At 36.5% G+C, this 26,379-nt stretch overlaps 1 protein-coding gene across 18 annotated transcripts in view; it reads left to right on the plus strand.

Annotated features, from left to right (window-relative positions):
• Positions 1–26,379, plus strand: part of Pard3 (par-3 family cell polarity regulator) — a 669,836-nt gene that overhangs the window by 635,216 nt on the left and 8,241 nt on the right. For all 18 annotated transcript variants that reach the window (XM_078023416.1, XM_078023399.1, XM_078023411.1 and 15 more), the window contains 2 exons: positions 15,951–16,071; positions 25,658–25,785. In XM_078023416.1, the coding sequence (XP_077879542.1) occupies positions 15,951–16,071; positions 25,658–25,785 (249 nt within the window). The remainder of the gene's footprint in view (positions 1–15,950; positions 16,072–25,657; positions 25,786–26,379) is intronic.

Raw genomic sequence — 26,379 nt, forward strand, 5'->3', positions numbered from 1 at the left:
AGCGAAACATTGTCACCACTATCATCAGTGGGATAATTTAAGACATCGAAATAGGAGCTGGTCATTGTTTGGCAGGAGAATTAAGAGTGAAGGCCAGCAAACTCTGAAACAGAGGATTAAAAATTGGAGTAAACTTATATAGTGAACATTGAAGGACACACTGTAAGTTTCATCACATGTCAAAGAAGGGAAAACTATTTTGAGTATAGTGCCAGAACATGTGCTTAGGAGAAAAAGTTTGAAGAACTTGGCTAAATCTTAAAAATAATATTTATATTTGGAACTTTGAAAATTACAAATTCAATATTTTAAAAATTTAATCCTCAAGTTAACTAAATATGTTCTATGAAAGTAATATGAAAGTCATCCCTAAGTGTTTTGGGTAGTTGGGACATTATCCTGTTACTGTGGGTTGTTTTGTTTTTTTTTTTTACATTATCCTGTTATTATAACCAACAATTATCATCATTTTGTTTACATCTATGTATTTCATATACTTAAAAATTTTGAAAGTACCCATGTTCTAAGTTTGTTCTTGAGATGATGTCTGATTTATAAATCTAAAATAATTGAAAATTAAGAATAACACAAACTAAAAAGTCCAATGATAATGTAGGCCAAAAATATTTTGTTCTCTTTTTTTCTTGAAATTCAAGCCAAAGCAACAAAGAGAATGAGAAACAGAAATATAGTATTATTTTTTTTTTACAAAAATGGGTATATTTCTTTACTCAATATGTGATGTCGGAATGATCTCAACAATGTCAAGAACCAAGTATATATACCCAAGACCACAGATTGTGGGAAGAAACTGAAGAGCCCCTAAGAAGGAACCTCATACTCTGACATGAACTGAACAGATAACTTCACAGAAGAAGAAATACCATCGATCAACAAATATATGAAAAATTATTCAACATCTCTAGCAATTAGGGAAATGCAAATCAAAACTACTCTAAAATTTCACCTCACTCCAGTCAGAATGGCAATTATCAGGTATCCAAGCAATAATAATGTTGGCAAGGGGGGTCAGGAAAAGAGGCACACTCATACATTGCTGGTGGGACTACAAATTGGTGCAACCATCGTGGAAAGTAGTATGGAGATTCCTCAGAAAACTTGGAATGGAATCACCATTTGATCTAGCTATCCCACTCAGTTTATACACAAAGGACTTAAAATCATCACACTACAGTGACAAAGCCACACCAATGTTTATAGCAGCTCAACTCACAATAGCTAAGCTATGGAACCAATCTAGGTAGATATCCTTCAATAGGTGTATGGATAAAGAAAATGTGGTATATATGCACAATTGAATATTACTCAGCCTTAAAGAAGAATGAAATTATAGCATTTGCTGGTAAATGGATGGAGCTGGAGAATAATATGCTAAGCAAAATAAGCCAATTCCCCCCCAAAACCAAAGGCTGAATGTTTTCTCTTATATGAGGATGCTAATTCACAATTAGGGGGTAGGGCTAGGGAAGAATAGAATCACTTTAGGTAGAGAAGAGTGAAGGGAGAGGAGGAGGGGGTATGGGGGTAGGAAAGATAGGAGAATGAGTCAGATATTATTACCCTATGTACGGAAACGACTGTAAGACTGGTGTGGTTCTATATTATGTACAATCAGAATAATGAGAAATTGTACTCCATTTAGGTATGATGTGTCAACGTGTGTTCTATTGTCATGTACAACTAATTAGAACAAACTAAAAAAAAAAAAAAGTGTTTCTTCAGCCACCTTCCTGCAGCAATGAATACCATTCCAGGAGGCCCATTCATGCACAATGACTAATCTGGTTTTTTTGTGCTTTACTTTTAAATATACAAGGGCAGGCAAGCAAATTAAACATTTGAGGCAAGTCTTAATAATATGGAAGACAGAATCCAAAACAATGAACTTTTAAAAAATAAAAGGAACTTGAAAGAAATATAAAACATGGGGAAAAGAAAACAAAGAACTAAAAAAACAATATCCAGTGTAAAATAAGAAATGGTATTGCAGTTACCAAATATGACTAGGTAGCTATATGAAAAGATTATTAAAAAATGTGAATGAACTCTCAAAAATATTAAATACAATAACAGGATTAAAAAAAACAATAGAAATCTTGAAAGATAAGGTTGAAAAATTTTCCCAAAAGTAATACATGAGACATAGAATAAAGCACATTATATTAGGCAGGAAAAGAAAAGAAAATCAAAAGTTAATTCTAGGAAGTCCAGCATATTATTAATATGCTTTCTAAGAAAAGAGATCAGAGATTATGATGTATTAAAAAAAATAGCACAAGAAAAATTTCCAGAACTGGATAACATAAGATTCCAGATTGATGACCTACATTGCACCCAGCAAAATCAGTGTTTTAAAAAGGAAAGGCATTGTAAATTTTCAAAATAGCAAAAAAGAGGCAATCCTATAAAAAGTATGTAATAAAAAGTTGGGAATCAAAATATTATCAAGTTTCTCCATAGTAATATTGGAAGCAAAAAGACAGTGGAGCAATACCTTTCACCTGCAGCCAAATTATCAATGAATATTGATGGTAAAATAAATGTATCTTAAGGATAATAAGCACATTAAATGTGTTACTATGAATTGGTCTATGTTAGGAAGCTACAAAATGTTTCCTCTAATAATCTCCAGGATAATAATGAAGGGAGTTGCCAGGACTTCTGTTCTATAGAGAACCAGGGAGCAACCAATCCATGTTGGACTGTGTATGAAGAGTGCTTGAGGCCAGAGGCCTCCATGAAAAAATTGAGAAATGATCAACTAATTGTAATAGATATGTTCTATCTTGTTGGAATTTGTATTAAAAGGCTACAGAGTATGGAAAAAAATGAGATAGAGTTTAAGAAAACTAAACAAAAAATTCAAGAACATTATAGAAGAAAAGTAATCATAGTACTCCACTTGAATTAATAGTGAAGAATATTTATATAAATAATATAAACACTGCAAAATCATATTCAGATAAGTTATGCTGTAATTACATGAGAGGATGTGGGAGGTGGGGATTGGGATTGCTAATGCTTCATCCACCTTAATAGGAAGTCAACAGATGCATCTGAATAAGGCAGATAATGGTATGAACATTTTTCAGAAATATTTAGTTAAATACAGAGGAATTCAGTTAGATGCAGATTATTTTGAATTCCCTAGCATTTCTTTGTGTGAAAGATTCATATTGATGCTGCAGAAGAATCATTGATGAGAGTGTATCACAAACCAGGAATTATGATTGATCCATTCTGAGTATCTCAGGTTGAGGTCAAAAGAAATACCACAGAAAAAAAGCTGAAAGTCTTAAACATTTTTTATGGATTTGGGCAGTAATAGAGACAAGATATAACAAAGCAAGAGATTCTTTTATTTTAAACCTCTTATCATTTAAAAACACAGACTATATACCTATAGTATTTTGAAAAAATGTAAGACCTTTTATAGTTTTCAGAATATATCAGTAATTTTAAACCATTCTGGTCACGTGGTTTGTGTTTTTTCATCTAATAACTTAACTAAGCCTGAAATGAGAGATTGAACTGATAGAGATTTCTATTTCATTTATCCTTTCTATCCAGATAAATAACTTGTAAGTTGGGACATGGACAAATTGGAAATAGAAATAAAATATATAAAGTTATTAACTGATAATAATGAAGTTAATCAAGAGCATAAGATAAATAGAAGTTAAAGAAAGTATTCTAATGAACCTCAAAATGTTTAAATACCATAATACATACAAATTTGTCATTTAGGTACATCCATTTTGGTTATTTTAGAAAACTAGTTAATGAATAGATGTTTCATTACTTTTATTTTTGTTCTCAAAGTGTTAGCCTATTATGAAACACATAGGCAGATTATCGCCTGTTACATTATTTTTCATTTTGAGTCATTTCAGAAAAACTGCATAGAATTTAGCCACGGTTTAGAACTAAGCCCTGCATTGCATTGGAATTTTATCTTATGCCAAAAAATATTGTTTAGGATTGTATAGCATTTTGCAATTATGCTGTCATTAAAGACAGAGAATGCAAAAACAAAGAAAATGTTAGCCTTGAATTCTATGTAATCATTTCATGATCAAAGAATTAAAATAATGGTTCTATAATTAGTTTCTATGCTTGTATGATAAAACCTCTCTAATATGAAAAATAATGTGATAATCATTTTGTCATCAAAATCCATCAGGTTTTGCAATTTAATTTCCATTGCTTTTTTTAGTTCAAAGTTTTATAATGTATTCCTGATTTTTTACTCCTTTTTTAGTTCATCGTGTTTTTTACTTATAATTTTGAATATCATTTGCTTTGTTCAGACTCCTAAATGTATATTTAGTTTGAAGCACAGGCTTTTCACTGTGGGTCACAACCGGTAACCTTTGTAATCCCAGTGTTTTATTCAAGGAATAATCTCCAAACTTTCTTCAGTTCTCTAACCCATTGGAATACCTTACATGTCCTTGCCATTTATTAGAGAATTTAAGAAAATCACACATGTATGAAAAGTGTACTTTTCATTGTACAGAGAAAAATGGCATCCATGATTTCTGGTAGGCAACATTTTACAGGTATTTTCTAAAATACATTTAAATTCAATGGTATACCTAAAAAAACATTTTCTTTCTCATCATGTACTTGCTTAAAGCTATGCAGGGTTGCCTGCTAGGGAGTCAGGAAGACACCAGAGACTCAGAACTCTGCTTCTGGCTATTATCTTGTGCCTATTTCCCTCAGAGGGACCTGACAAGGAAGTTCAGTCTAGCTCCTTCTACAGTCTCTGGGATTTTAGGCTTTAGCATGCACTGTCATGATTTTCAAAGATCATTTGTCTAAAATGTTTTATTAGAGTATCGTTTCTTTAACAAACACTAGGACAATTAGTTTTGCATTGATAATTTTCTAAAATATTATCAGTTTGCAAGTCCTGGCTTACTGGAGAGGCTGAGGCAGAAGGATCCCTTGAGCCTTGGGAGTGAGTTTAAGGCCAGCCCAGGAAACATAGTGAGATCTCTTAAAACAGACAAACAAAAACAACAAAACATTCTGTCTGAGAAATGTAACTTGTACGCCAAGTTTTAAGCAAAGCCTTATTGGAGGTGTGACTGCATGTAGATTTAGCAATCCTTGTAGGTAGGAACTAGCTTGGATTAGTTCTATGAAACCAGCCAGGAAAAGCTGCCTCGGTTCACAATAGAAAGCCCTTCTCCATGTATTTATTGTGGGTTCTGAAATTATGTGTGTCTGTGCATGTATGTGCTCTGTAGCTAGAGGAATTCTCCTCGAAAAGTAAAGCTAAATTTTTCTCACTTCTGCCTGAGACCACTGACAAGCTAATAAGGAAGAGTGATGATAGTAATAAAATAGGGTGAGGGGTACATTCCTGAGATTTCGTTGCTTATAAAGTGATAGGCCTGTTACCAAATGACCACAGAGGGACTTGGAGCAAGATCTAGTCCTGAGGCCTTCTGATGGAGAGGTGACCTCCCTGTGATCCATAAAGCATCCCGAGAGCTGGAGCTATCACATCAGAAGCAAATGCAGGATTAACAGCTTTGGCAACCACCTTTTTAACCCAGAGAACATAGCTGTATGTTTTTAATTTGTTATGATTTATTACACTGAAATTGGTGTGAAATGGACAACAAATCATGGGTGTCAGAATCTGGAAATGAATTTTATCAGCTGAGCAAAGTGAGTGCCTTTGGGATTTGCATAAGTTTCTCATAATTCTTTTCATATTACACAAGATGAGTAAAACTGTGAAAATAAACTGAAAATGACATGATATTTCCTAAGTAGCTAATTTCACATCTACACATAGACACATATAAATTTAGCCACTTAGCCTCAGTTTAGGCTTTCTCTATAATTCAAGGTGATTTGTACATATCTAGAGATACATTTGTCTTAAAACCTTTAAGTCAACATTAAGAGAATTTGTTCCATATCATAAATGTCTTGGATTATTTACAGAAATTACAAACATTATAACAAGATATTTACCAATTATGAATTCTGTTTTAACGCTCAAATTTGGAAAAGGGAATTTAGACTCACATACCAGTGTAAAAGTGCGAAGATGGAAGAAGATCTATCCCAAAATATCAGATGTTATAAATACCCTTCAGCATCACAAAAAAGCTGCCCTTGTTAGAAACTAACTTTGCATGCATAATTAATCTGAGCATCACATTCCTAGTTCACAAACAGAAGAGAAATTGAATTCAGGTGTTTGGTGAACATATGGGGGATTTACTGTGAATTTATGACCTGTGGTTTGAGTGTAAAACCCCAAGATACTTGCTGATAAAATTTAATGAACCTTGTGTAGAGGAGCTATTTTTATTTGTAGTTTGGTAATTGATCCATTTCTTCATTTAACCCTCCCACATTTTCTCCCATTCCTCATAAACCTTCCAAGCCTGATAGAAGGAACCATAGTGGAGACCCTGGTCTTCCTGGCCAGCTTGGTCTAACCTTCACCTAATTTGAAAAGTTCAGAGTTTGCTTTTCCGCATCGTTTTAGTCTGTTCCTTCCCTTCCCTTTTAATTTAGGCTTCTTCACTATACAGGTGACAGGAGGCAAACCCATATGCTTTGAGCAGGCACCTGGAAGGAAGTGATTCTTCCTTCCAAAAGAAGCAAAAGTTTTCAGAGAGGGGTGACATCGCTTTACAGTTTCTTAAGGAAGCAAAGATGTGGAGACACAATACAGATCATCATTAAAATTTAGGCAATGAATTCACTGCTGTCTCCTCCAGAATAAGCACACCATCAAGGGACAGGAACCTGCCGCACATAACCCTTGCCATCTCTCTCTGCCTCACCATTTATACGTACCTGATTCAAGTGCCTGGAGGGAAAACAAATGACAGTGTTCCATTTTAACATACGGGGTGTAATGGGTTTAATGAGAAACCTGTGTTTGCTCACTAATTTACAGCAATTAAGAACTTAGTTCTGACATCTGTAGATGAGAACTATTTATCTGGCGATTACAAGATCAGGAATATTTTATGGAATTGCTCATCAGCATAGAAAAATATCTAATGGCAAGAAGGTTGTTTACCTCTGCTCTCAGAATGATGTCAATTCCTGGTGGTTCTGCTTGGATCCCTCTTTAGTTCAGTGACATTTCTCCCCCCGACACTTTAGTCATCCCTGTTCAAGAACTTGTTTGTATCCACTTTATCATGCTGACAATCTGTCTGTTTTGAAAGGCTTACAACTCTGTACATGCGTGCATGACATCACAGTAAGACATTGCTTAATGATGTGAGACGCTGGTGGTCATTGCTGGCTGCCTGTTACTGAGGCTGCTTGACAGGTCTGCCCTACATCTGTTTCTCCCAGGGTCGCTTTTTTGCCGACTCCAGTTCCCATGTTGGCTTTCAATGCCCATGAAATAGCTGAATTTTAGTCGTACTATTGAGACAAAGGATGGAACAGTTTGACCCAAGAAGAACTAGTGAATAGGCAAGGAAGGAAAATTTGCTCTAAAGTTTCTCCAATGAACATGTTTCAAAAATGGCACTCTTGTAATGGTGTTTTCTACTTATTTATTTATTTTTTAACATAATAGTCAGGGTCTTTAATCCTTCCATTTATGTAACTACAAAAGAAGCCAATGAAGAAATATGTTTCCATTAAACAAGTAGACTAAAACACAGCACCCTCATATAACAATAGAATCATCATCTAAGGATGATTTCAAGTCCTGAAAATGTCAAGGTTCAAGAAAATAGAATCATAGTGGGTAAATGAATCAAGTTTTGGGAGCTTTGACCTACAATATTCTTTCTCAGTGTGCCATGGCATGGACCATAATGATTTGTTTCACAAGTCATAGGACTTTGAAGCTTTGGCGTTTGGAGGAGGAAAAAAAAAATCTCTTATGTAATGAGGTTAACAGTTAACATGGCTCTAGCATGATTTGTCCCTCAAGTGTGTGCATGGAATACCTGTCAGAGTGATAGAAATCTATCAATAGAAAAATGCTTTTTGAATGTGGTATCACATTATTTTTCAGGATCTTACATAAAATGTAGATATTGACTTTTGCATTTTTTAATTGAAAAAAGAATAGTGCCTCTTCGACATCTTCAGTAATTGAATGCCAAGTGCAGGTGTGAAATTCTCTAGCATTTAGAATAAAATTTTGTATGTCGTCCAAAGAGTAAATTGTTAGGCCTGGGAAGTATATAGCAAAACTGTAATTTGAAGGGCATCTGTTAAGTCCTAGACCCTTCCAGACTAAGGAAAACAAATTTTTAACTTGGACTAATTTCTTTTAGGTTATGTATTTGATGCAGATCCCAACAGGTCTTCAATCTCCTTCAGAAAGAGAAAGTAGGAGTGAGCCATTGAGTTCTGTTTTACAAAAAAAATAAAAAATAAAAAAAAAAAACCTAGTCATCAGGTATATTTTCATCACACTGCAGGAAAATACCCATACTCTTACCTGAGCCTCCTGAGAGCTGATTGGTCTCATCAGGGACAATGAGTTCAGTTTTACCAAAGAACCTGGTCAACAGGCTGTGGTCAGCCAGGTTGGGTTCTCAAGTAGATGCTACACTAAGGAAGTGCCAGTCTTCTTGCTCCTATGAATGTTGGCAGAATTCTATTCCTTGCAGCTGTCCTCAGAAGCAACAAGGGGACAGAGACGTGCAAGGTGGATGCCATGTTCTTCTGTGATTTCATAAATGTAATCACATCCAGTCCATAATTATTGCCCCTTGTCATTGTTTAGAAGGAAACAGGAGTTCTGTGCACACTGAAAGGTAGGGGATTACAGAAAGTTGGAATAGCAGAAAACAAACACCTGGGTGCCACCTTAAAGTCTACCCACCCCAGATAATTGCTGAACAATTTACTCTGCCGTAAGCAAGGGGGAGATAAACTTTATACGTGTTAGTGGTTAGGATGATGGCACACACTTGAGGAAACTACTCCCACATGCAAAGTGTCATATACACTGTGAGACACTATTTGGACCAGAGAACAATTGCAGAAGAATGATTAGGAAAATATGAATGTGGGCTGGAGTGATCAAGAAAGTCTGCCAGGAAGTGGAATTTGATTTCTTTTACTAATAGAATTTGGAAGAATGGGGAAAAAAAGAGAGGGTATGAAAGAAGGCAAAATATGAGCAGATTTATCTTCCTCTCTCCTTTGGCAGCTTTTCTTCTTTTGTACCAGACATTATAATCATCTCCCTCTTCTGAGCAGCATGGAAAACCAGCCTCAATTCATTTCCTCCCTTCTGTTTACCCTCTCACTTTCTTTCATTTTTTCCCCCCATGGAAAGGAAAGTGTACCAAGATGGTACCTCCTTATTTATAAAATGAGTGGTTGATTCTCCCTTCCTTTGATTTCTGGGTCTTAAAGCTCTGCCCTCGATTCCAGGTTTCCAGATTTCTTTTGCATAATTAAAAATGCAAATGTTGAAGTATTTTTAATCCATAATGAATTAATCAGTCACATCACAAACTCCTCTCTCTTAGCTTATGCTCCTCTGAAAAATAGGCCAGAACTCAAGCCCACAAGAAAGTGTATCCAAGTTCATTTTAGACAAATTGGAGGGAGAGGACAGTTTAGGAGCTGCAAGTCTATAAGGCAATGCTCAGTTGTCAGGTTTTTTATATACTAGTTCTTCAGTATCCACAGGTTCCAGGACCCCCTCAAATATCAGTCTTTGGATGATGAAATTCCTTACATAAAATGGTGTGGTGTTTGTATATAACTTCAAAATACTTTCCCATGTACTTTAAATCATCTGTATACTACTTCTAATACCTAACAGAATGAAAATACTGTGTAAATAGTTGTTACATTATATTACCTAGGGAATAATGATACCAAAAATGGCTGTACACATTCAGCACACAACACAATGTGTTTTCAAATATTTTTTCCTTCCTAGGGTGGTTGAATCCAAGGATGCAGAACCTGTGGATGTTGAGGGCCAATCTATTTGATTTGGGGGGTTGTTACTAGGGGACCACAAGCCTTATCTTGATGCAATGGAAGTAAATAGCCTGGAAAAGCAACATATGAAACAGACAGCATCTGCCTAATATAAAGCAGAGAGGTTGCAGGCTAGCTGCCAAGAGAACAATTTTGTTTGCCTTACCTAGCATTAAAAAATAAAATAAATCCAATTTTAAATTTGGGGAAAACCTATATTTCTCACTTCTCTTTTTAAAAAATTGGAAAGCAACACCAAGCCCACATCCCTCCAGTTTCTCTCTATGGGAACGAAGGACCTCCCTCTCTAAACCAGGCATATCACCCCCATTTGTCATAGAATGTACATGGGTGTTTCCAGTGCTATAGATTCTCCTTCATTCTTTAGTTAACTAGTTACCATGAAGATACTGGAATTTTTGTTAACTACGAAGTCTCCAGGCATCATTTTTCACAGTATTGTCCTTATACCTGCAGTATTTTCTGAATATATGCAGGACCCTGAGCTCTGTATTAAACTGACTAAAACAGAATATCTAAAGGTGAGCCTCAGCAATCAGTTATTTTTTTTTTTTTACAAGCTCCCTGAATGATCCTCAGACACACAGTGTGTATGCATGAGAACCCCTGTTGTGCATTTTCAGTTCTCACCATACCTGGGAGGTTTTGAATTAGTATGCCTGTGGAACAAGGTGTAGGACTGATCCAGTGCTTACTTGCAAATAGTTCATTGCTACATTTAGCATGAATGGGTATTTTCAACTGCCTTTAGGAAGCACATTACATCACATCTGAAGGTGATGAAGCCTCATACACTGTGGTCTGCCTCTGAGAGGGCAAGGTGCAATCCCTGTGGCAATTATGGATGGGAAAGATCTGAGCTCCATATTGTTCAAGGTCATATTGTGCTGTGAATGCTTGGTTAGAAATCTCTGTAGTGTGGGATCCTTGATTAACCTCATCCGGAAAAAAAAAAAAAAAAACCCAGATCATTACTGAACCAAAACCAGTCTTAACTTCTTCTTAAGCTTGCATGCTTCTTTCTCTCTCTCTCTCTCCACCACCCCCCCCAAAACACACACACACACACACACACACACACACACACACAGTTTCAGTTCAGCTACAAAAACCAATGTGTAAGAGGAGGCTAAGTGCTTTGTATTGGACTAATACTGTCTCTTTTATCTCTTTGCCCCAAAAGCATCTGTATAGGCCCCCTCATCATTTCTGTTCAGATCCTGATCATGCATGCTATCTGGAAATAATGATTTAGTGACTCTTCATTAAGAGTTTTATTGTCTTACTCATCCATCTGATCAACTTAGGTGGTATTTTTTATTATATTGCTCATACAAAAAATAGCATTTTTAAATTGGCATTGAACCTAAATCTAAGTTGATCGGGATGTGGGGGATCAGTCTCTGTTGCTAATGAATATTTAAAATTTCCTTTGGCTTTCTTGGCAGAAAAGCTCACCAGGAGATTTAGAAGGCCACATTTGAATTATTGGCCCTTTATAGACTGGCCTGAGAAACAGAACTGAACCATTGCAAAGGTTTCATCTCTTGAAGCCAGGATTTCACCTTCAGACTGCCAACTGCTGATCCCCAAGGATGCTTGACAGTCTTCCAGTCTTTGGAAATCATCATCAATCATGAACGATTGCAGCCTGTTTTCCAACTTCAATCCTGAAAGTGGCTTTGCTAGTCTGAGGCCAGCCACTCAGCTTTCTCTAGAGCATAGGAAGAAAGAGAGCAAAGGCAAAGGAGGGGACAAGCCTCATTAGCTTCCCAGATTTGGAAATCAGGGCGAAAGTGACTTCCAGAGCTTGTCTTTTACTCTGAAAACCACTGAGGCCACCATAATTTAAAATTGAGGACACTGGGTCAACTTCCTTTGTTGGGAGATTGAATTTTCACTAATTACAAATAGTAGGAGGTCAGTTTTCATCAATGGCTTAGACTTCATGAACCTAATAAATTGTAGAATTAAGACTTTGCTGCATGGTGATAATAATAGAGAAATATTTCTGGTTAGAATTGTAAAATACTTTGTCAGTTAAGCCTCCTGCCATCCTCCCATTAAGAGCTATGATGTATGCTAGGAACAAAAAAAGACACAGCTGGGAAGGTGACAGTGGCATTAATGGATGCTCACTTTCTCCTCTCTTTGTCTTATGAATTTAACCATCCTGATGCCCCCACCACCACAGTTTCTTATAGAGAGCAAGGAGCTCTATAGATTGGACATTATATTGGGTAGCCATTACTGAAAATTTATGTGGAACAGCATAAGATGTTGCACATATTTTTACAAAGCCAGTGCCTGCCACCTGCCTGCCTCCAAATTGTGGAGGACAGTTTGAAGCTATACCCAGTGTGGGCCGAAGCCTTCCTCAGTCAAACCACACATTTTCAGACTTATTTCAATGTTTAACATTTTCAGGCTGATCATCTCAAGCTATTTGCCGAGGAGGACAAGCTTTCATTGACTGAGAAAATAATCAAATTGAATAAATTGAAAGGATATTCCAGAAGTACTAATGAAATCGCTGCAAATCATGAAGGAGACTGGGACCTTCAGTGATTCAGTGATGAAAGACCATCTCATAGTCTTGAATAATGTTAACATTCTAGTCCTACATGTGTGTATTTTCTATTTGATATATATTTTTTAATTTTGTTTTTTTAGTTTTAGATGGACACAATACCTTTATTATATTTATTTATTTTTATGTGGTGCTGATAATTGAACCTAGTGCCTCACACATGCTAGACCAGTGCTCTACCACTGAGCCAGCCACCAACCCCAGCCTTCTATTTGAGATTTTTAAACCTTCAAAATATGTGGAGTTATTTGTAGGTATAAGTCTCTCTGAGAATTTTATAAACTGTACCATGACAGACTTTGTCTTTCTAAGCTACCTCTCACAAATTGACATCACCAAGGCGGGTATGCTGCTCATAGATCTTTAACACTAAGTAACCAGGGCAATGTATTTTCTTTTCTGTACTCCACTGATCTTCCTTCAATTTTTGTGAGATTCTTCCAATTTTCTTTTCCTTTTTTCTCTCTAGCTTTCACATATGAGAGAAAATGTATGACTCTTGACCTTCTGAGTTTGGCTTATTTCATGTAACATAATGTTCTCAAGTGCTATTCACTTTCCCCTAAATGACATAATTTCATTTTTCTTTATGGCTGAATAAAACTTCATTGTGTATATATACCACATTTTCTTTATCCATTCATCCATTGATGGACACCTACACTGGTCCCATAGTTTGACTATTGTGAATTGTGCTGCTGTAAACCTGAGTATGCATGTATCACTGTAGTAACATGACTTTAATTCTCTAGGATAAATACTGAGGCATAATATAGCTGGATCACATGGTGGCTCCATGTCATCATGTTTTTGAGGACTCTCCATTCTGACTTCTACAGTGATTGTACTAATTTACAATCCCACTAACACACTAACAGTGTATGAGTGTTCCTTTTTCTTTATATCCTTTCTGGCTTTTTTTTTTTTTTAACCAAGGATTAAACTCAGAGGTGCTTAATCACTAATGTGAGCCACATCCCAGCCTGTTTTATTTTGAGACAGAACCTCCCTAACTTGCTGAGGCTGGCTTTGAACTTTGGATCTTCCTGGCTCAACCTTTTGATGTACTGGGATTACATACAGGCATGCACTACCACACTGGGCTCTGGCATTTATTTTTGTTTGTATTATTTTTTTAAAAAATTATTTATTTATTTGTTCTAATTTGTTATACATGACAGAAGAATGCATTTCAGTTCATAGTACACAAATGGAGCACAATTTTTCATTTCTCTGGTTGTACACAAAGTAGAATTACACCATTCATGTTTTCATACATGTACCTAGGGTAATGATTTCCATCTCATTCCACTGTCTTTCCTATCCCCATGCCCCCTCCCCTATTTTCCCTCTCCTTTGCCTGATCCAAAGTTCCTCCACTCATTCCATGCCCCCACCCCCCACATTATGGATTAGCGTCGACTTATCAGAGAAAACATTCAGCCTTTTTTGCGGGGGTTGGCTTATTTCACTTAACATGATATTCTCCAACTCCATCCATTTATCTTCAAATGCCATGACTTTTTTCTCTCTTAATACTGAGTAATATTCTGCCATTTATTTATACCACAGTTTCTTTTTTGTTTGTTTTTTTGATGACTGCCATTCTGTGTGAGAAAATCTCAGGGTAGTTTTGATTTGCATTTTCCTAATTACTAGAGTTGTTGAGCATTTTTTATAATATTTGTAAGCCATTTGTATTTTCTCTTTTTTATTAATTTTAAAAAGTGACAGCAGAATGCATTACAATTCTTATTACACATATATACCACAATTTTTCATATCTCTGTATATAAAGTATTTTGATACCCAATTCGTGTCTTCATACATGTACTTTGGATAATGATGTCTATCACATTCCACCATTGTATTTTTTATTTTGTGAAGCATCTGTTTAATTCATTTGCCCATTTATTAATTGGGTTTGTCGAGGGGGGGCTTAAGTTTTTTGCATTCTTTATATATTCTAGATATTAATCCTCTCTCAGAAGTATGGATGCCATAAATTTTCTTTCATTTTGTAGGTTTTTTCTTCACATTCTTAAATGTTTCTTTTGCTGTGCAAAAGATTTTAATTTGATGCCATCCTATTTATTAACTCTTGGCATTATTTTCTGAACTTTAGGGGTCCTATTGAGAAAGTTGTGGGAAATATGTTTTTAGTGAAGAGCCTCTGATCATCCTAATAGCTTGCAGCTTCCAATTCTTCCAGCAGTTTGGAAGATATATGACTTTTTTATTGACCTCAAGGAGTATGAAGTTTTCATACTTCATAGTATGAAGTATGAAATATACCGGAATATACCTGGTGTGCTTTCATAGCATTCATGACAGGGTGTGACTAGTGTCTCAGTGAATGGAATAGGCAAGAAGTATTGTGAGATTTAAGATTGACTTAATTTTGGTCATTGAGCTGTGTTTTTTTTAATACAAAAATACTGTTTTAAAGACTTATATAATTTTGCAAAGGGGGTCTTTGGAATCTGACATTTGTTTTACTAAGTAATACATGTGGCATAGTGATGTGGGAACTACACTAGGAGCCAGAAAATCTGGATTGTAGTCCCACTTTCTCTATTGGCCAAATGAGAGACCTCAATCAAGCAAGCTACCTGCTATCAGTTTCCACATTTGCAAATGTGTGTGGGTGTGTGCGTGTGTGTATGTGTAATACTACCTTCTATATTACTCTTACAAGCTAAACTCTTTGTAGGTATAAAACAAAATTCAATGTTGTACGAACAGAAAGTGTAATTGTTAACTAAATGGTTAAATTAAACTACCACTTGAACTCATCTTTTAAATATTTTTTTTTTATTTATGCTGTGAGAGTAGTGTTTTTTCATAGACCTCTGATGACTCATAAATAAGAACTTTATATAAAGGCATTATGAAAAAAGAGTGCTGCACATTTGTGAGGAAACCTTTTATGGTGTCATTTCACTTGATTATTATGATAACTATGATATCTAGAACAAAATTATCTCCATTTCACATCAAGAAACTCTTATCAGAAGGGAGGAGCTAGAGCAGGACCCTGGTATCTCTGCTGCCTAATGCCATGTCCTTTCCCAAAACACTTCACTGCCAGTACCTCACCAGATTACAGAAAGGAGATGAGGCTTTTAAAGATCAATGGGGCGGGGGATATCTAAAAATACCATATATCCTCTTTGATATCTGTCTGAAATAACTGTGCAATAAGCACCAACATATTTTAAATGTCCAGATACTGTTTTAAAAACTCACTTCCTCTTAAATAACATCCTTTCACAGCAAGTTGCCATTTTCCCTAGCAACTGCAGCTCACAGATCATATTTCTGACGGGTGTTCATTGTTGCCCCTTGTCTCTTCCAGCAACCGATCAACTCCTAGCAACCATGATCGGATACAGCGTCTGCGGCAAGAGTTTCAGCAGGCGAAGCAAGATGAAGATGTGGAAGATCGGCGACGCACCTATAGCTTTGAACAACCATGGGTTAGTATGTGGTTCTTCAGCACAGTGAAGGTCCTACAGCTTCCCTGCAGTTAAGGACCCAAAGCTATGACTTCAGTCCTTTAAGAAATGAGACAAGATGGAGCCAAATTCCTTTGACCTTTAACATATTGACCTTTTCCTCATTTCCATCTGGGTTTCATCATTGCTAATTTCATTTTATATCTTGTTCCACCATCTGTCCATTGCATAATAGGTTTAATTAGCCTTATGACAAGACATAGAAAAAATATTCATGCCCTCAACTGTGTATTTTTATTAACTTTAGTAAATATTTTTCTATAGAAACATCAGAATTAGAGCCAAACTAAGTTAAACACATTTATCTCTATTTGTGTCTGTGAGGCACAAAGTACAGTGTTTAATAATGATTCTTGAGTCTTTATTCTCCCTCATCCCCCTTGAGTATTGTCAAATCACTCTCATTTATCCGTCTACATCTCTATTCCAGTCTCTCCTCTGCACAGCCTCCAGAGAGATCTTTCTAGAACAAAATTTCAAATGTTTTTCTCAATACCAGACCTGTGTCCTTTTCTTGTGTTTTATTCTAGAAATGATGGCATCTTTGTGAATAGATGTGTTGGAGCAGACTTGAGTTTGAGATAATGAGGATTTTTGAGAGTGAGTCAGAGACAAATAAGTAAGCTGATTCAGGTAGAAAAATTCAGGTCTGGATATTCTACAGTCCAATCAACCTAGTAAGAGAACCATGACTAAAAATGCTTAGAGGAATGGGAGTAAAGAAAAATAAATTTATAGATTAATTCTCTGATAGAGAGTGGTAAGATAGGCATGGCAGAAAGTAAAGGAAGGCATTCTGGAGTCCCGGTGAGATACTGGTGCAGCATCACCTAATCTGGGCAGGGTGACAAGGAAGGATTGTCTGAGAGCTTGGGAGTATGAAAGAGTGATCGGAAATTTAGGAATTTTCAAATCTAGGAGGTTATAGTCAAAACACTGTGTATTTTTGGATTCCAAGATCTTGAAGGTGCCAAAGTTCTGGATAATGTTGAAATCTAATGTTGTGCATGAATGTTACAGAAACAGAGGTTAGTGCCAATAAATTTGATGAGTCCAGTTTGGATAAAGTGTCAGGAGTAGAATTAATTACACTAAGTTTTTGAGAAGCTAGGGGCAAAAGATTTGAAGTAAAAACAAATGATCCTATTTTATTTGTAGAAGGATAAACCATCCAACTGAAGCAGAATTGAAGGTTAGGTATTTTGAAGGGAAGTAGAGATTAAAGGTAGAAAAGTAGTAGGAGGCTTTGATGCTAGATTAAAAGTTGGAAAAGGGATGGTACCAGAGCAGAACACTGATCCACTAGCCCTCCAGGCTTCAGTTTTCTTATTTGTTAAGTCAGGAAGATTAGAGCAGGGATAGTTACTAAACCCTGTGATCATATGAAAAAAGGCAACTGGGTGTGCAAAGCAGATACAGAGTTCCGCTAGTTGAATGCAGAGCCGCTGCAGAGCTAGTTAATTGCTGTCAGGATCAGATCTTCTTGAAGTGTGCTCCATAGGTCAGATCTTCAGTTGTTACCTGGAAACCCATTGGAAACACACATTCTCGCACCCTGGTTCAGACCCATTAGATGAGCACCTCTGTGGGTGGGGCCCAGGAAACTGCATGTTAGCAAGCCTCCAACATTAAGAAGCACAGTGTTCTAGAGTCTGGATGGTCCTTGAGATCCTTTTGGTCCTAACCTGAAATAACCAATAAATTACATAAAGCAAGAAACCCATAAAGTTTCCTGATTAAGGGATTTAATAATTATAGTGGAGTTGAGGAAGATTAATTTCGAGGTGAAAGGAGAAGAAGGAAAGTAGTTCTACATTGAAAGAATTCACTTTAGTTTAGGTAAGGAAAAAGGGACCTTGAAATAGGCCACTGGCAATATGGAAACAGCATCCTGGAGTAAAAATAACTCATGAAATCAATCCTTTGCCTTATTTGGGGAGGTTATAAAACAAGTTTAGCAAGCCTAATATCAATGAAAATATCGAATTGTCTTCTTCAACAATAGTGCTATTTGTGGTATTTTTTTCCTAAGGCATTTAGTTTATTTTTCTAGATGATTAAGTAAATCAAGTCATTTCCATGGTAGCAACAGGACAGAATTGTTTTCATCTCCTCCTGTCATTTGATATAATCCACTCCAACTACTCCCACTATGTTTTTTAAAGCAGAATTTTTTTTAATGATATATGGTAAATATGTTCTTAATGATGTATATTTGCACAAAGGAACTGAGAAGAATGAAGAGCATATTGTCAACCTGAAGAAAACAGCAACTGCAGGTGGAAACAGATGTCACACACACACACACAATGGCTTATCATTCCCATACTCTACCAAGGGGAGCAGCATTAGGCCATTTTACTCTACTGGAGAGTGTGGATTTCTAACCAGCATCTTTATAACATTTGTTTTTTTAAACAAATTATTTAATTCATCGAGTTTATTAGGGTTTACTATGGTTCAGTATTATGCTTAATAAGAAGAACAAGAACAGGAAAGAAAGATTGTCCTTAGAACACCACAGTAGAGCTGATACAAAGAAGGACACTGTACAGTATCGAAGGAGCATGTTGCATAAGCATGGGACAGACACACAGGAGAGAGGCCCAAACCAGTTTTAGGTAGACAGGAAAAGTTTGAAAGAAACCTTCTTGGAATATATCTTGAATACCTAAGTTTGAGAAGTAGAATGACATATCTTTGGAAACCAAGGTTCATGAATTTGTATCTGATTGGTGACATTGTATCACATACAAAACCTCCAAGTTCCAGGCTAAATGAGGGTTTCCTACTTCTTAGCATTGCTGAAATGCTTTTCATTAAGAGAAGTCAAAGTCATTCAAAATCTGTGTTTTGGAAGTTTTTAAATAAGATTCTTTTCAATAAGAGCAGTGAATATATTGACACATATATTTTATGTTATCTATTTAATATGAGCAGTTGTTCTAGGGAAAACATTTGAGATAATCTTGTACATTTGGAAACTCAACTACTGAAGGTCATAGGCCAAATTTTTGTATATCAAAATACCATTGGAACTTTTAGACAGACAACTTGGCTTATATTATTGTTTCCTGTAATGAGTGAGCAGGGAATTATTACTTGGATGACAGGCTTATTACCTTAGGAAAGGAATAATTTCCTAAATTGTGGGTCGGAAGTTGACCTTTTCTTTTTCTTTTCTTTTTTTCATATCTAAACAATTGGGATCTTGCTGTGGACTTTCCGTTCTACTGATCATGTAAATGAGCTTAAAGTGACTATAATTCTGCTTAGTGTATTAATTTTCATACCAATTCTTATTGTTACCTTAGTAAGAGCTGCTCAGTTCCAAATGTAATTTGGTATATGGTTTTTATTAGCCATTTTACAAAATGAGCTTTGAGTATCTTGGACTCCTTTCTCCTCTTCCCGTATGTCTTCTGACCTTGCAAGGTCACTCTGTTTGGAAAGGATGAGAGCATGATCTCACCCATTGGAATGGTTTGTAATCATTTTAGCCTTATGGAGCCACAAACTCATCTTCAAGCTGTGTGTACAACTTAGACCATATTAGTAGAAATTGTCATGCTTGTTAGAAATGCCCACACACAAAGTGCAACCAGATGTGTCACACAGAAAAATATCCAAGCCAATTACTTTACATACAGGGTAGGATGCTGCAGAAAATTTATCCAAGTAGCCCTTTTCAATTCATCTATTTTGAAAAAGGGCTGTACAAACTCTAGCAGTATGGAATGCACCTGCTCATGGGCCTTTGTTCAAAAATAATGTTTGGGCCTGAGGGAGCTGATCCGTGGCACAAAAAGTCTTTAGATGAGCATGGGCCCAGAAAATTTCCTCAGCTCCATAATTGAAGTCAGTTCTCCCCCAAGTTGAGTAAGAAGAAGGAAAAGCAACTTCTACCTCACATAGTGCCAGGTGCAATCTAAATAAAGCAGCAAGTCGCTTTCAATCTGTCTTAAGATAATGGAACAATAGCTGAGGTTAGGGCTATTATTACATAGCTCAGATATGGACAGGACTTAGCATTGCTTTTAAAAGAATTAAATTGCAGGCTACACACATAAGTACAGTATGCTGTTAAAACTTTGCAGATATGAGTGTTGCCCACCAGAAAACTTGCTGGCTGAGACGATTGATAGATGGGATAATGGATCCTTTAATAGCTATATTGCTAAATCCTTTCCATCCCAGGTTGGTAGTGAAAGTAGTTTAGTCCTTCAGGTAGAAAATTGACACTCTGCACTATGAATATCCTCTTCTCCCTCAAGCTTGCTTTCTTCCTTGTTTTAAACAAATAACAAAATCTGCACTTTCCTCCATTTTCCTGGACCTTAATAGCTCTTCTTACCCCTTTTAGGGTTTTGCCTCTTTTAATTGGCAAGCCAATTACAGTGAACAGCCACTCTATGCTCCTAGATTGCCTTTCTATGCCTAGGGATTTGAGAAAATTGTGGTCTTCCTTTTGTTTTCCTCTTTTTTAAGATTTGAAAGGTAGCTGCTGTCATTTCTTCATAGTGGCTTCCATACTGTGACTCAAAAAAATTCTGCTTTCATGATCCCAGCTCAAACTGGGTGGCAATCACCTACCTTAGAAACAGACCTGGAAGAAACCATTCTTTTAGCAAAGGAGTACCCTTTGCCCATAGAGAGAGCCTCTATGCTTCTACAAAGTAGACCCCTTTATTTTTAGCACCATGACTTCTTTCCCCAGCCAAACCCCCCATGACCCATAGGCCATTTCACCACAGAAGGTTAGGGTGGCAGAAGCTCGTGAAGGAGCCTTTGGCTGCCATTAGCACCTGACCTAGAGTGCCTGGCTTGTTCTGTAGAGTTTTTCTTTGATTTTAAACATACTTGTTAATTAAGGTGAGGAAATCAAATAGACCCAAGCACTAATGAGAAAGATGAGAAAAAGACAAAAACGGTGTCAAAAACCCAAATGTGCAAATATAAAATCTCTACGAGGGAAATAGGTATGCTCTGCAGATTTTTAAGCCAAGGCTCAGGTTCTCCATAGCAATTAAGATTTTCAACATTCAGAACCCACAACAATTTAATTGCTGTGATGGGGCAGAGGGCTAAGAAGCCAGGGCAGATAGACACAATTGGATATTGTTTTGATTAAACGTTATAAGAAGTCTACCATAGAAAATAATTGCCACTATTATTAATGATCACTTTTAAGGAAATAGTTTATACTCTTTACATGATTTGGTGCATAAATATTATTTCTACCCTGTACCAAATCTTTAAATTGACATTTTATCAGATTATGAAATTCATAGTAGAGTCACAAAACATTGGGATTGCTAAAATAAGGATTCTCCATCTTAAAGGGATATCATTGATGATTTATTATTATTTTCATCATCAACTATTCTCATCATAATCATTCATGATAGGTTTACATCCAAAGCACAGTAACTTTTTTGTATTTTATCATTTATTTATTTATTGGATGGGTACTAGGGATTGAACTCAGGGGCACTCGACCACTGAGCCACATCCCCAGCCCTATTTTGTATTTTATTAGAGACAGGTTCTCACTGAGTTGCTTAGTGCCTCTCTAAATTGCTGAGGCTGGCTTTGAACTTTCGATCCTCCTGCCTCCACCTCCCAAGCCGCTGGGATTACAGGTGTGCACCACTGTGCCGGCCTATAATTTTGTTTTGTATATATGCCCTGAGTCATATGTGTGAATTTGGACATTTGTTGTTATTCATAATTTTATAGAAAATCAACTCCAAGTGATCATTTATATTTGTGTATCTATATAGACAGATGCACATATGTATACACTATTTTTCTTGATGAAGAAAATTGGCTATTTTAAAGATTATTGAATATTTTATGTAAATGTTAGTAAACAAGTAATGATTTTATTATGAACACGTACTTCTATAGCAAGCTGTAAAAAAGAGTTTTACAGTGTTACCTACATATAATTAGTACTGAAACTTTGCACTGTTATATTTATTTTTATTCGTTAGTGTATTAACTATTTTGTTTTGTATTTTTATTTTTATATTTTCCATTTTTATTTTGGAAAAATAAGAATGATTTTAATTCTTTGAGAGATGCTTAGTTAGTGACTTAACTCGATGAAACTCTACATGGAAGATATTTATTACACAAAGTTATACCAAAATTATCTAGTCTTCTCAAATTTCAAATATTGTCTCTTTATAATCATAGTGAAAAACTTTATAGCTCCCTTATTTCAAAGGCAACATGAATATTTTTTTACTTGTGGTTTTAAAAATAAGGCATGAAGAGATTCCAGAGTACTATATAATAATCATATTTCTTTCTGTTTTAAACCTTCCACTGTTATTCTGGAATTGGCATTCTTAATATTTTTTTTTCTTATTTATAAGATTATTTTTGTAACCCATCCCATCACAAACAAGGTCTGGGTTATTTGTAATTTGTACTTCTGAAACAGAGCCTCATCTCATTGTCTGAAGAATCCCCAGGATTATCACAATTGTGTCTACACATGCATTTCCGTGTTCAATTATTACGTTAGTGTTATAGTCATCAATAGTGCTTTCTTTGAAAATATGCAGTTTGTAAGGTTTATTTCTTTAATTTTGTGATTTTTGCACTCAGATGTATGATTTTTGTCTCTGCCATAGGAACTGAAGTCATTGTATTTAAAGTAGGATTATCAGTTGTAAAACTTCTCGTAATTTACATGCTTATGAGGTCTTCATTGAAATTGTGAATAGAGAGGTCTCTCTTTTTTTTTTAATTCAGGCCAAGTGTAAAACTTGCCAGAATGATTTTATTGAGTTGCTGCTATGGGATAGTTGTGAATGCAATCTTCCTTGAAATGTGTGGCCTATTAGAGTTTCATCTTAAAGATAACAGTAATTATCTTAACTAACCTACCCTTTGCATGCTTTGGAAAGAAAAATGGAATAAGATTACTAATGATGAAACTGATATTCATATTTCATGATATCAAGCATGGTAGCATGAAATATGTCATTTTGCTAATACCAGATTCATTCACTCAATTAAAGTTTATGGGCCCCAAATGCTGATATTTCATTACTAGAATTCATCAGGATCCAAGAAGATGCTTGCAGCTGGCTTTGAGCTGAACAGTGTCAGAAAACACACAGTTGAGGAAACAAAAACCCTTCAACTTCTTTTTTTTTTTTCTGTGTCAGAACAAAAATTTCAGGCTACTTGAAGAAACAGCTTAAAAATACACCTGAAATTTCTACAAGACCTTGCATTTTCTTTTCACATCTCTGCAAGCAGTGTGTCACAGAACAGCATGAGCTTAAAAAACTGGTTACTAAATCCTGCTGCAGAATGCCATATCCTTCAAGTCTGCTTGACACATGTAGATGGCTTACGCTGAGTGAAAAGGAAAGGAAAATGTGATTCTTTGTGAAGGTGTAATGGGAACTGTGTAGTGCCTTCTTGCTTTGCTTTCCCTCTGTCCAGTGGCTTCCCTCAAGCTTCCCTTGGCTCCCCATGTACAGCAAAGCAGTTCAGTAGCCTATTTGGTGAGTCTCAGCAATTGTAATGGAAGTAAATGTCTGTCTCCTTTAATGGAGTTGATGAACAACTGGTTGATGCTTTGTTTGCATAAGCAGAATCTCACTCAGAGAAGTGTTTTTTCTTGCTGAAGGCACCACTGATGTGTTATTTGAACGGAGTTGTGGAGTGAGTCTCTGAACACACATTTGTCCCAATGAGTGTGGTTATAAACATTGACTAGTAGAGACCAGGGTATTATAAAGCCTAATCTTTACACACATTATTTTTGTATCAGGATATTTTTAATATGCTCACTGACTATACCCATATGCTTGGAAATTTTTGTCCTGGATATTGCCTCATTATTGCTTACCAACAAATAAGATAATGCTGGCCTGGCAGGAAGAGAACAATAGATGCTGTTTGATTTCTGTTTAGACAAAAGCCAACCCAGAAGAGACATGTTATCTTAACCACTGTCCAAATGAATACTAAGATTTTGTCATTTTAGAAAATTATTATTGAGTCAAAGTCTGCCACTGGCTTTCAACTCCAAAAGAAAATCAATAACATGTTCTTAGCAGACATTCTTCATGTAGATATGCCTGTTGCACGATGTTGCTCAACACAAGGGGGAACAGAGGTTAGCAAGTGCCGGGAAGGAGGACTTAAGGGCACTGGCCCTGGATGCAATGATAAACCGTTGCTGGGTGTTTTGTTATCTTAGAGGTATCGCCTTCGATTTCGAGCAGAGCTACTTTAATTTCCAAAGGCCAGATCTGGAGGGTAAACTAACAACTGTCAGTGAGAACTGGAAACATTCTCAGGGCCTCCATTTATACAACACAGTGCAAATTGAATAATCCAGTTTTGGTGAGAAGTACCAATCAAAAGATGACCTGATGACCAAACTAACCAAACCAGGAGAATTGAAAATCTCTCTTTAGGTCCTAGCCTCTGGTAGTGAAGAGAGAATGATTTATATGGCTTTCTACCGCTAGACTGAATATACATAAATACCCCCCAAATTCACCAGCACAATTGTACTAGTTAGCCTTTGTGTTGCTGTGACCAAAAGACCCGGGCAGAAACAACTTAGAAAAGGAAAAGTTTATTTTGGCTCATAGTTTCAAAGGTTCAGTCCACAGTTGGGCAGCTGACTCCATAGATTTGGGCTTGAGGTGAGGCAGAGCATCATGGAAGAAGGGTGTGGAAGAGGGAAGCAGTTTAGAACATGGCAACCAGGAAAGGCAGGGGGAGATGAGCAAGCGAATGTGTGTGCAGGATCACTCTGCTCCCTAGGCATAAAATATAAACCCTAAAGGCACACTCCAAGTGACCTACTTCCTCCAGCCATGCCCCATCTGCCTATAGTTACCACCAGGTTAATCCATCAACGGACTAATCCACTGATTAGATATTGGCTCTTATAGTCCAATCATTTCACCTCTGAACATTCTTGCATTGTCTCACACACAAACTTTTGGGGCACAGCCCATATCTAAACCATAACAACAGCCAACTTTCAAATGTGGACTTTCCCACTTTTGTGAATTACTGCAGCAAATTATTATTTTTTGACATTATCATCTTCTAGTCTTCTGAGCAACTTACTTTTCTGTACTTGCTGTATCCACAAGGGATGTAAACTAGTATCTCATGTCTGTATTTCACAAATCTGATTGAGAAGATTAGCAGGATTGATTCCTCCAGTTTAAACCTGTACTGAAGCCAAAATCACAATTTAAGATGAAGTACTGGGGGCTCTGAAGGGAAATTACATGCCCCTTTTCTCAAAGAAACTTCATTTGAGGGGGAAGAAATATTCCCAGAATTTACAAAATATTTCTTAACGCAATTTTTAAGAATTGAAATTGGGGGCTAGTGTGCGGTTCAGTGATAGAATGCTTGCTGGCATAGGCATAATCTGGGTTTTCATACCCACCAATGCCAAAAAAGAAAAAAAAAGTGCAATTGAATAAACAGTCACTTGATGTGTGTTGTAGTTTCGGTCTTGGTAAGGAACTGTGCTTTTCTCCTGCAGCCCAGCTCCCGGCCAGCAGCACAGAGTGGCAGGCACTCTGTGTCCGTAGAAGTGCAGGCGCAGCGGCAGCGGCAAGAGGAACGTGAGAGCTTCCAGCAGGCCCAGCGCCAGTACAGTTCCCTGCCTCGGTAAGCATTGGTGGCTAGGTCTTCAGGTCTGACCAGGCATTGTAAAAAACATTCCTTTCCAAATTGCACTGGCTTCTCCAACTTGCCTCTGCAGTCACAGAAGAATTGTAAATGGATGGTTGCTTAGCTCAGGGAGAGCATATCTTAGCATATGACAAGAGTAGAAAGAAACGCATTTCAGAAGATGCCTACATTTTTACCCAACAACTCCATAACCAAAAGGGAAGCAGCATGATACATGGAACACTGGGCTGGGGGCGGGGGGGCCTGACCTGGATTCTAGTGTTGACTCTGCCATTTTCCCTGTGGCTGCAGAAAAAAATGTCTAACATCTGAAAAATGTTAAGATAACTCTTCTTTTGCTTGGCTCATAGGTAACTCGAATGAATAACGGATTATATAGCTAGAGCTTGGTAAAAAGAGAGAAGGGGATGAATGCTCTGTTCACTTAACTTTTGTGTGATCAGTAGACTCATAGAAGGTTTTTTGTTTAATATTCTGTTTCTTAGCTCCTTGAAACATGCCTTTAGTTTTTGAAATTCAAAAATATGATTAAAAAAGAATATAAAGGCATTTTGTTAGCTTTTTAATTGA

The sequence above is a fragment of the Ictidomys tridecemlineatus genome, chromosome 10 (assembly GCF_052094955.1).
Source record: "Ictidomys tridecemlineatus isolate mIctTri1 chromosome 10, mIctTri1.hap1, whole genome shotgun sequence".
Classification (NCBI taxonomy): domain Eukaryota; kingdom Metazoa; phylum Chordata; class Mammalia; order Rodentia; family Sciuridae; genus Ictidomys; species Ictidomys tridecemlineatus.